The 12,562-nt window shown below is 37.7% G+C and overlaps 1 protein-coding gene across 8 annotated transcripts in view; it reads left to right on the top strand.

Moving 5' to 3' along the window:
• The window catches only part of RPGR (retinitis pigmentosa GTPase regulator), an 80,149-nt gene that overhangs the window by 19,171 nt on the left and 48,416 nt on the right, over positions 1 to 12,562 (top strand). For 7 of the 8 annotated variants that reach the window (XM_062183308.1, XM_062183307.1, XM_062183311.1 and 4 more), the window contains exons 7-11: positions 776 to 934; positions 2,703 to 2,858; positions 5,680 to 5,804; positions 7,647 to 7,832; positions 8,915 to 9,077. In XM_062183308.1, the coding sequence (XP_062039292.1) occupies positions 776 to 934; positions 2,703 to 2,858; positions 5,680 to 5,804; positions 7,647 to 7,832; positions 8,915 to 9,077 (789 nt within the window). The remainder of the gene's footprint in view (positions 1 to 775; positions 935 to 2,702; positions 2,859 to 5,679; positions 5,805 to 7,646; positions 7,833 to 8,914; positions 9,078 to 12,562) is intronic. The other variant, XM_062183306.1, reaches the window with a different exon arrangement.

Genomic DNA, 12,562 nt, shown 5'->3' on the forward strand with positions numbered 1-12,562 from the left:
TGGAGAATGAACTAGCAGATGGAAGACCTCTCCCCCCCCCCCCCCTTTCTCTCTCTGCCTTTCCTTCTCTCTGTGTAACTCTGACTTTCAAATAAATATAAATCTTAAAAAAATAAGTAAATAGAGGAGGAGTAGGCATTTAGCTTTCCAGCTGACACTGGTTAAGATGTGTGCCAACCATAGTGAAGTACCTGGTTTCAATACCCTGCTCTGTCTCCTGACTGCAGCATCCTGCTAATGTACACCCTGGGAGGCAGCGGTAATGGGCCAAGTATTTGGGTCTCTGCCACCTATGTGACAGACTTGGATTGAATTCCCAGTTTCCAGCTTTGTCCCAGCCCAGCCCCAACCGTGGCAAACATTTGGAGGAGTGAAACAGTGGATGGGAGCTTGCTGTCTGTCTCCCTCACCCTTGCCCTCACTCTCGCCCTTGCCCTCGCCCTCCTTCCCCTAATGAAAAAGAGATTGAAAAGTAAGTAGAGGATGCAAGATAGCCTTTGCTATGTTTTGTGAAAGAGCTAAAATGATTTTGTTTGTTTAATAGTAGATAGTCTTAAAATTTTCATGAAGATTATTAGATTAAAATAATAAAAGAGAACCAAAAAAATCTAATTTTATTTCCTTGTATACAGTAAAAATATCTCTAGAAAGAAAGGTAAAATTTATTAAGTTGTCATTACCTAAATTTTTTATTGAACATGAGAATGTGTACCAAAAAGATAAGTTCTTGTTCATATTTATGTCATCATTGATAACAGTACTTTTCCTTCCTTAGTGGACGGTGAACTGTACACATTTGGAGAATGTGAGAATGGGAAGTTAGGTCTCCCTGAGGAGCTGCTGATCAATCACAAAACTCCCCAGCTGGTGACTGGAATTCCTGAGAAGGTGATCCAGGTGGCTTGTGGTGGAGGACACACTGTGGTTCTCACGGGTATGTGTAGAGCCTATTACTCTGTTCCCTGATTTCTGTGGTGGCTAATGACATCCTTAAATTTTTTAAAATTTTTTATTTTTTTAAGATTATTTTTAAGATTTATGTTTATTTATTTGAAAAGCAGAGTGTGGAGAGACAAAGACAGAGAAATCTTGCATCTGCTGTTTCACTCCCTAATGGCCACAACAGCCAGGGCTAGGCCAGGCTGAAGCCAGAAGCCTGGAACTCTATCCAGGCCTCCCATATGGATGGCAGGGCCCTCAGTACTTGAGCTGTCTGCTGCTGCTTTCCCAGGCACATTAGCAGGGAGCTGGAGTGGAAACAGGGCAGCTGGGACTTTGAACTGGTGCTCTGATATGGGATGCTGGTGTCACAGGCAGTGACTTAACCCGTTTCACCACAATGGTGGCTGGCCCTGCTAATGACATTTTTAATGGCCTTTTTATTGTGATAAGAACATTTAACATAAGGTCTACCCTCTTAATGGATTTTTAAGTGTGTGGTATACTATTGTTATATGCTGTTTATATGGGCACAATGTTTTACATCAGGTCTCTAAAACTTGTCCTATATGAGAGAAACTTTATTCTTGTTGTACAGCAACGCTCTCTCCCTCACAACTTCACCCCTGACGACCACCATTTTATTCTTAGCTTCTGTGAGTTTGACACTTTTAGATAATTTATGTGAGTTGGCCTTGCATCTTTTTCATCCCTATAGTTAGTACATATTTCTGGCCTATGGAAACATTTTTTTAAGAAGGAAAAAAAATTGATTGTTGAATTGTTTTTGCTAACATGATTGACATTTCCATGATTTTAATATCTTTAATGGCAGCAAATAACATGGTGTCTAGTTCATTTTTAAGGACAAATAATTGTCTTCCTCATGTTTATGTATTCCATTATGTATTACTTATCTGTTCCTTGACTTCCCATTCTAGTCCCAGTCATGCTTACTGAATTTTGGTTTCCTAGAATTAAAATTTCCAAATGGAACCTTTTCCAAGTTAGAAATAATTTTTTTCAAAGTCTCCGTTCTAAATTTGGAAACAATTGTGAGTTATGATGTTTTGAAATCATTGTTGACAAAATGAATTTTCATATAATTTCAAAAAGATTTATTCTAGAAATTAATCTTCATAAATTAAAAATTCATACTATAGGCAGGATGAAATTTATTTTTTATGTGCCAGATATTTTCTCTAGTTTATGGAAATATTGTAGAAATAGGTTACTATTCTATATATTCTAATAGGTGATTCAAAGTTATTCTGAATGATTCAAATATTGATTGTTTAATAATGTCATTCAACAATACATTGTAAATTATTTTCACATAAAGTGAGCAATAAGGGGCACAATGGTTAACTTCAATTACAAAAATCATGGCATGGGTCTTATTTTACCTTTTATACATAACCAGAAAAGAAATTGTTATAAATAAGCAACTAGTATGATAGAAGATGCTTAAGTTTGGGGACTACTTGAAATGTTCCTATAACTACCACCTATACTCAAAAAGCATCAATTGTCATTAATTTAATTCCTTTTACTACCTCAAATGAATTATAATTGTGTGCCTTTTCATTTTTCTGTTCAGTGAAAAATTTATATCTCACTATTAAATATTCTTAATACAGGTATTTTTTCAGTGACACTTAACTTCCATTATAAAAGGTTGAATGTACAGTTTTTCTAGATATGGTGGTGACAGTGTCCACTTCCATGTAATCTTTTTCTTGTATTTGGCCCTTTCCTTTCAGAGACAATTGTGTATACATTTGGACTCGGGCAGTTTGGTCAGCTGGGTCTTGGCACTTTTATTTTTGAAACTTCAGAACCCAAAGCCATCGAATATATTAAAGATCACAAAATAAGTTCTATTTCCTGTGGAGAAAATCACACAGCTTTGATAACAGGTATGGATTAGAATTTATTTTATGTATTTGTGGAACTGGGTACATTTTGTAACAAAATCATAACATATGGGATGAATGTATCTAAGTCAAGGAATTAATTACCAAGAAAAATGGAATTCCTTGTAAACATTCCAAAGTATAAACTTGTAAATGCCTTTTATTGTTTTAATTAAGTTTTTTAGATTCATTTTTATTTATTTGAAAGGCACAGAGAGAGAGAGAGAGGTAGAAACAGATCTTCCATCAGCTGGCTCATTCTCTAAATGGCTTCAACTGCTAGGCTGGACCAGATCGAAGCTAGGAGCCAGGAGCTTCTTCCAGGTCTCCCACATGGGTGCAGGGGACCAAGCACTTGGGCCATTTTCCACTGCTTTCCCAGGCACATTAACAGGGAGTGGGGTCAGAAGTGGAGCCGCCAGAACTGAAACTGGCACCCAAAAGGGATGTCGACATTGCAGGGGCAGCTTTACCTGCTATGCCACTACACCGGCCCCTTTAATTCAACTTAAAATAAGTGTTAATGGTCCAAAGATTTAGAACTTCAAAATAGGCCATGTTTTCAGAATTAAAGCCATAATACTATATTTTGAGAGAAATCTGGAATCCTTTTGAAATTGTAACAGTTTGAAGGCTCTTAACTCTACTGAGGCCATAGGGGACAATCCCACAAGAAAGAATTTATTTTAAAACATTGTTCATGTTCAATTTGACAGCGACATTCAAGATGAGTAAATTATGATGCTTTTGCCACCAGGAGATGTTTTCAAAAATGACTCCTCCTTTCTGTTTCCAGAATGAGACAGAGAAAGGCGCTTCAAAGACCTTCTCTCTGTGGATACCTTCTCTCTGTAGCTTCTGTATTCATGGAGATGTTTCTTTGGACCTACTTCTCAGCTTCAGAAACTGGTGCTGCTAATAATGTAGGACTTTATGGAGAGTCTGTCCTAAAGTGATCCAGTCATGCTCATCTCATGCCTGTCACCCCTTTGGCTTCAGGCATATTGGCTGTCTTTCAGCTTCTTAACTGAACCATGTTTTCTCTTGATTGAGAGCCCTTTTGTGTATGCCCTTCTGTGTACTGCTAACTCTCTATAGAACATTCTTTGCTCTCATCTTCTTGCAGCTGAATCTTACCCACCCTTTAGGTTTCAGTTTGAAAGCCTTCCTTAATCCCAGACTGAAGGAACATTTCCCTCATCTGTGTCCATGTGGGCACCCATTACTTCTGCTCCTGTGGCACTTACCCCAACTGAGATGGAAAGTATAAAAGAAGGGCTTGAAACGAGAAATGAAGGTTCAGAATAGCTTCTATGGCAGTGGTAAAAAAGGGTTGACTGGAGAGAAGTAATGAGGTTACTCATCATCATTGTGAGACCAGCCATGGACAGTATTAGTATGGGGACTAATCAGCATGGTTAGTTTATGACCTTTTCTTTGCGGGTGTTTCATAGCTCAGCAGCTGAATTAATAAAAAGACATTTATCTAAGCCAGTAGTTCTCTACCAGTGGCAATTTTGTCCTCTTAAGAGACACATGCCATATCTAGAGACATTTATAATTATCACAACTGCAGAGAGGGGTTATTCTACTGGCACATAGTGAGTAGAGGTCAGGGATGCTGCTAAAAATTCTACAATGCAAATGATAGAGCACACAGCCAGAAGTTATATGACCCCAAATGTGAGCAGTGCCAAGGTTGAGAAATGAATCTGTCAAAGATCTGAGAAAAGGTTCTGATGCTGTGGTGCTGTGGGTTAAGCTGCTCTCTGCAGCACCTAGGTATCCCATATGGATGCCAGATCGAGTCTTGGCTGCTCCACTTTCTTTCTTTGTGTGTGTGTGTGTGTGTTTAAAGATTTATTTATTTATTTGATAGGCAGAGTTACAGAGAGGCAGAGGCAGAGGCAGAGAGAGAGAGAGAAGTCTTCCATCTGCTGGTTTACGTCCCAAATGGCCACCACAGCCAGAGATGGGCTGATCCGAAGCCAGGAGCCAGGAGCTTCTTCTGGATCTCCCATGTGGGCACAGGGGCCCAAGGACTTGGACCATCTTCCACTGCTTTCCTAGGCCGTAGCAGAGAGCTAGATCGTAAGAGGAGCAGCCGAGACTCGAACTGGCACCCACATGGGATGCTGGCACCACTGGCGGCACCTTTACCTGCTATGCCACAGCACTGGCCCTGCTCCACTTTGAATCCAGCTCCCTGATAACTTGACTGGGAAAACAGTGGAAGATGACTCAAGTGCTTGGGTCCCTGCACCCTTGTGGAAGACCAAATGTAGCTCCTGGCTCCTGGCTTTGGCCTGGCGCAATCCTGGCTGTTGTGGCCATTTGGGGAGTGAATGAGCAGATTAAAGATTCTCTCTCTCTCTCTCTCTCTCTCTCTCTCTCTCTCTCTCTGCCTCTCCCTCTCTCTCTGCCTTTCAAATAAGTGAAATAAATCTTAGAAAAAACCTTAGAAAGCAAGAAACTATATGCATTAGGATTTCAGGGATCAGAATATAAGTATCTCCTTTGCCTTGATAATATGGTGTGTACCACAAAATCTCATAATGTATTGCTGCTGCTCCATATAGTACTTTGCACAATAGGGCTTCAATTTCACAGACCACCAAGGATTAGTTATTTTTTGTCAGAGTGCTATTGTATAATATATGCAGAACCACAGAGCCCGTAGAGAATGTGGAAAGATCAGTGGATCATTAGTAAATTCAGTGCAGAATTTGAGGGGAAAATCATAATTGTGGTGTAACATATATTGTATACAAGGAAATCCATGCAAGTAACACTTTTATAATTCTCTTCATTTTTTGCATTTTAGAACTAGGCCGTATGTATACTTTTGGAGATGGCCGATATGGAAAATTAGGACTTGGACTAGACAATTTTACTAATCAATTTGTCCCTACTTTGTGCTGTGATTTTTTGAGATTTATGATTCAGTTGGTAAGGGGATTGCATTTCCTTGTTTATATATTTTCATGTTGCTTTATTCGTCTTTTACTATTTCATAGAAAATAAGTATTTTTATGTTTGTATGAAAGAATGTCATGGATATATCTAATAAATATACTAAAAATCCAGACGTCAAACATTTTACTACTTAAAAATATGTCCCTTTCCTAACTTTCTTCCTTAACCCATTATACCCCATCATCCTATCTATATGGCACCTTTAAAGACCAAATTTGAACAGTACTTACCACTTATGGTAACTTTGAAATAAATACTTTATCACTGAAATATTCAAATAATTGAAAACTTGGGACTTAATGGGTTCAACACCTTTCTGTCCAAATTTTGATTAATCTGTTTTGTTCTCCTATGTCTCTTTAAAGCCTGGACTATACTTTGCCTATACCCTTGGTATCTTGTGTATTACCCAACAGACCTTCCTTACTTGCTGTAGTTTTCAGTAAATACTTGTGGAGTTAAATGTTACTTGGTTAAATCCTACACATGAGAAAAATCTGACAATACAGTTTTGAGAATATATTTCATTGGCTCAATGTTTGGATAAGAATATATGATTTCAGTGTTACATCACCATTGGGCATCATGTATCTATTGTTTTTAATAACTTTTGCCAGTTAAGAATGATAGATTTGTGAAAATTGTTTACTTGGGAATGGTAATTTCACTTAAACTTTGTTATTCAAAGATTCATTGTCTCTTAATATAAAACACAACCATTTAATGAAAGCCTGTTATGCACAAGATGCTGGACTAAGTATTAGGAATTTGAAGTAGTCCGTGATTAAAAAATGATGAAGTTAGGCTGGCGCCACGGCTCACTAGGCTAATCCTCCGCCTTGTGGCGCCGGCACACCGGGTTCTAGTCCCGGTCGGGGCACCGATCCTGTCCCGGTTGCCCCTCTTCCAGGCCAGCTCTCTGCTATGGCCCGGGAGTGCAGTGGAGAATGGCCCAAGTGCTTGGGCCCTGCACCCCATGGGAGACCAGGAGAAGCACCTGGCTCCTGCCATCGGATCAGCGCAGTGTGCCGGCCGCAGCGCGCTACCGCGGCGGCCATTGGAGGGTGAACCAACAGCAAAAGGAAGACCTTTCTCTCTGTCTCTCTCTCACTGTCCACTCTGCCTGTCAAAAAAAAAATGATGAAGTCATCATTCATTTATTTATGGGGACAATAATTTTTAAGAAGATATATGCAAAGATACATACAAATTTTAAATTTGAAAAGTTATTAGGTCAGGTGCTAGAATTGGTGTATTGAAAATACTGTGTTATATTTTTGTTTATCATTTTCTTGAAAACCATTCTCCAAAATTCTTTGTTGATTTCATTTTTCATTGTTCATTATTGTGCATGCTTATAGTTTCCTCTAAGGACTCTAAAGCTTTGAACTTATAAAGCATTCATGTCAAGAAAAAGGCTTAGAGACATAGTTGTCGAAGAGACTGATTTATTTTTGGGTCATTTTTTTCTTGGTGGGATTTCTCTGAGTAATTTTTTAAATGTATAATGTTGCTTCCAAATTAAAAAAGCATGTTCTAACTTGTAAGGAGAAATGTAATATATCAAGTATTTTTTGGTCTATATTAAATTAAAAATAAAATGGTATATTAAACTTATTCTAATTTTCAATCATAGTAAAGACTCTGTGTGTGTGTGTAGAGAGAGTGTGGAGGTTGGGGGAAAGGACAGGAGGGACAGCAAGTCAGTCAATCTAGGAAGTCTACCATTAAATAAATGTCTTGTGGCTGATAACTAAAACTATTTTTGTGTTTGAGGAAAGTCTTGATTACCCTTGCTGTGGGTTTGTGTTGCAGGTTGCTTGTGGTGGATGCCACATGGTCATTTTTGCTACTCCGCGACCTGGTTCGGCAAATGAATTTGTGTCAGATGAACCAAATTATTCTTACTTTCCTTTATCATCTTCTCTACCTGTCAGAGATTGGATCTCAAGTAGTGTACTACATAGGAACTTATCAGCACGTGTGCGTCGAAGAGAGCGGGTACATTTGTGGCCTATTCTATATAATACTATTGTCTACCACTGTAAAGAAAACTTGAAGAAAATTCTGTTTTGCTTTTAAATCAACGAAGAGTATTTTCAGACAAAATTGCTAATAAAATATTTAGAATTGAGGGCTTTTAAACTTTAATGTGAATTCAGGGTTAAGCTGTTAAAGACACAAATTAGCAAATTCAAATGATCTTGAAAAACATTTGCTTGTAGACAACAGTACTATAACAAAATGTCCTTTATAGACCATTCTTATCAACTCAGACTGAATGCTGAATTGTCTTTTCAATTATATGTGAGTTAACTTCTTTAACTTGTTATATCCTAAGAACACTTAACATAAGATCTGCCATGTAACATATTTTTACATGTGCAGTACAGTATTGCTAGCTATAGGATAGGTACCATATTATGTTTTACAGATGTTTACAGCATAACCATCTTATAGAATGCCACATTGTTTTATTTCATCTTTACACCTCATGAGCAATGGGAAATTAGAATATAAACAATGAAATGTGGAAAACAAAGAAATAAAGACTTTGAGGGATGGAATTTCTCTCTCAATTAAATTTAGAGATTCTCCTGTGTTTCAAATTGTTGTTTCCATTACATATTTTTTTAAAATTCCAGATAATATCCAAAGGAGACATTCCTTTTTTGAAAATTAAAGTAAGTTCTAAAAACATATTCCTTTTGAATTAATATGTTTAAGTCTGGCTTTTTATTATGAAAAAAATATGTGTGTGGAAAGGTTTAGAAATATCCCATCTGTGTTTTAAAGTTGTTTGTTTATATCTCATGACTAATTTTCTATTTTTCAAGGAAGGCAAAGAAAATGCAAATATACTTTTTTCCTATCATGTGAAGAGCAGGCTTTCAAACTGACAATTTAGAGCAACTAAGTGATAGAACCAACAGAATAAAACATTTCTGAGCCCTTGGGAATCATTAAGAAGTGAATGTTGTGGGATGTTAGAAAACTTTGAAGTCTTCTAAATTTTTTAAGTTTATGCCAATATCAAATATATAACATCATTTGACCATTTATTTAACCTTCTTGTTTTAAAGGAGAGATCCCCAGATTGTGTTCAAATGATGAATACAGTACATCCAATAGAAGAGACTGACCCTGCATCTGGTAGTTTTCCCGTGAGTTTAGTTCCTTTCCACTTGTCTCAGAATAACCAACCAGCGCAAACCAGATCTGGAAGGGGTGAGTCAAAGTTGCCAGGTAATATTTTCTGTTCTGCCTGCTGTCAGGAGATAAATATGCTTGCTATTCCTACTGTTTTCATGTTTTTCTTAAGATGTTTTCTCCAGTTAATTAAATTGTTCTTTCTCTAGTTAGAGCCTGACATCTCTCATTTGACTCGAAATCCTGGAATACCCTTCCATAAAGAAACCACAATCAGTGACCATAAGAGTACTATAAAACCACAGAAATATGTCATTATAGAGCAATGGATAGGTTATATGGCACCTTCCCCTAGATTATCTTCTCTAAAACCAGAAGCAACTCCATGAAATAGAAGGGAATTATACTCTTCATTATACAGATGAAAAAAGCAAGGCTTTCTCATAGAGTGTATAGCATAACAATTAAAATCATGGGGTATGGATGTCAGCTCTGACATTTACTATGTGACTAAGTTTGAGAAAGTTACTTAATCTCTAGAAGCCTCAGTTTCCTTCTCTTTGAAATGAGTATAATATTATCTATATCTGATAGTGATTGTGAGGATTAAATGAGATCAGACATATAAAATATAATTGCCTCTCCATATCTGTGCTTTCCATATCTATGGACTTAACCAATCTCAGAACAAGAGTATTTAGAAAAATTGCATCTGTACTGAACATGTACTGACTTTTTTCTTATCATTATTCCCTAAATAATATAGCATATAAACTATTTACATAGCATTTATGCTTTAATGGTATTATAATTAATCTAGAGCTTATTTAGAGTATTCTGGATTATAGCATAGGTTATAATCAAATCCTCCATCTGTTTATATAAAGGACTTGAGCATCTGCAGTAGGGTCCTAGAACTAATCCCTGTGGAAACTAAGGGATGATTGTAATTAGCATTGAGCCTAACACCTCTAGAAACCTCTTAATAAACAATTACGGTTAGTATTAACTCCTTGACTTCACTGCTTATTAGATAGAGATTTTATGTCTTCAATGGTACTCCGAGCTCTTTTGCTGTTTTATACCACCTCTTCTAAATTTTGTGTACAGACATTTGTGTATCTTTGGAATGTCTACATGTTACTGCAGGGCATGTGCTTAGATAATACGCATAGGGCAAGAAACCAGGACTGGGAAATCAGTATAAGCAATAGATTTGGAATAAAGAAGATAAACCCTCGCATTAGGGATTAAGAACCATGGCACAGATAATTTTAGTATCTTTTAGATCAGGAACTTAAACAAAAAGTTGAGGCTTCAAAGGATTGGGAGCTTAGGCAAGGCTTGTGGACCATGGAGATAGAATTTTAACTGTAACTAGGACTTTAATAATGAGCTATTCTCCCATATCTGATCCACAGATTTTGTGTATTTCCATTTGAAATAAGAGTCAGTGTCTAATGGTGCTATTCAGCCCTGGACATGGTAAAAATAGTAGATTATGGCAAGCAGTGTGTATAAGGAAAAGAGAAGTTTATGGTTGAGGAGTGTTGTTTCCCACTTAAGAGATTTAATCTGAAGATATAAAAATGTTTATAGATAGATCAAAACGAAAAGCTATCCCTTACTGGATTATTAGCTAAAACTCTGTTAATAAAAAGTATTTTAAAAGTTGTATTCAACATATGATCTATTTTGAAACTTGTATTCAACATATGATTTATTTTGAAGCTTGTGTGCAGCATATAATGTGACTTTTCCTAAATAATTTTCAGACTTTAGTCTTTATAATGAAGAAAAGGGACCAGGGTGGGCCTTTCTGAGAATGTGTCTTATCAGGTAAAACATAAATGGTAAGAAGGAAATAGCCACACAAAGTGAGAAAATTGACATTCCAGGCAAAGGAAATAATACAGGCAAAAGTTTGTAGTCTGTTTATAAGAAAAATAAAGATGACCAGTGGGGCTGGAAAGTGAGGGGAAAGGCAAAACAAGATTATGCTGCAGAAGGAGAATCTGAAAATTATTCCTAGGTTAAAAGCAATGAGAGGCCTACTATATTTGAATATTTCCCTTAAGTGCAATGGAAAACAAAGGATTATAAGCAGTGGACTGATGTAGTCCAGTCCAATTGGCATTTTAAAATAATCACTTTTGCCTCCAAGTAGATTGTAGGAAGGCCAGACTAGAGGTAGGAAAAATACTTGTGAGCCTTTTGCAAGGGATGACACCGGGTGGACCAAGGTGTTTGTAATACAGATAGAGAGACAGGGGTATATTTCAAACACATTTTAGACATAGACTCAGGTGGACTTGCTGAATTTATTTAATGGATTATAGATAGATATGAAATAAAGAAAGAAATCAAAGATGATTCCTAAGTAAGACGATGGTTGACAGGTTTGCGAAAGAAATTTAAGATCTGAGTCTGAGATCACTGTGAGACATCAAAGTGAAAGTAAAGTATCATGCAGGCAGTTGAAATTGCAGGCTTAAAGTACAGAAGAGAGCTCTGGAACTACACAGCTAAATTTGGGAACTGTCAACACAGAGAGAGTATTTAAAATCTATAGAAGTTGGGGGTCAATATTGTGGCGCAGCAGGTTAAGCTACCACTTGCAACACCAGTGTCCCATATCAGAGGCTGATTCAAGGACCAGCAACTCTGCTTCTGATCCAGCTTCCTGTAATTGCACCTGGGAAGACAGAGGAAGATAACCCAAGTGCTTGGTCCCCTACCACCAATGTGTGAGACTCAGGCGGAAGCCCCTGGCTTCTGCCTGGTTCAGCCCTGGCTGTTGTGACCATTTGGGGAATGAACCAGCAGACTGGAGCTCTCTCTGTCTCTGTCTCTCTCTCTGACACTGTGCCTTTTGAATAAATAGATGAATGTATTAAAAAAACTATAGAGGTTGTTAAATAACCTGTTAGAGAGTAGGGTCCAAAGAGAAGAATATCCAGGATGTTGTCCTGTGTACATCTACCGAGAAGAGGAGGAATAGCCACCCAAGAATCCATACTTGCTTCATCGACCAGTAAGATAGGAGGGAAATTGGAAGAGAGTGTCGTGAATGGGAAGTATTGCTCCAGGATCAAATAGAAAGCTCATTTGGTATCATGGACATTGTTGATGATCCTGCAGAGGAAGATTAGAAGCCAGAGTGTTAAAAAAAATGCATGAATGGAGAATGTGAAAGAAGAGATAGGCTGTATAAATGATTGTTTTGCATATTTGATCATGAAGTAGAACAGACAACTGGCCTGGCAGCTAAAAGGAGCTGTGGGGTCAATGTGAATTATTTAAAATATTTATTTATTTATTTGAAAGACAAAGTTACAGAGAGGCAGAGGCAGAAAAAGAGAGAGAGGTCTTCCACCCGCTGGTTCACTCCCCAAATGGCCGCAACAGCTGAAGCTGCACCAATCTGAAGAAAGGAGCCAGGAGCTTCTTCTGGATCTCCCACTGGGTGCAGGGGCCCAAGGATTTGGGCTGTCTTCTACTGCTTTTCCAGGCCATAGCAGAGAGCTAGATCGGAAGTGGAGCAGCCAGGACTTGAACCGGTGTCCATATGGGATGCTGGC

The sequence above is a fragment of the Lepus europaeus genome, chromosome X (genome assembly GCF_033115175.1).
Source record: "Lepus europaeus isolate LE1 chromosome X, mLepTim1.pri, whole genome shotgun sequence".
Lineage (NCBI taxonomy): Eukaryota > Metazoa > Chordata > Mammalia > Lagomorpha > Leporidae > Lepus > Lepus europaeus.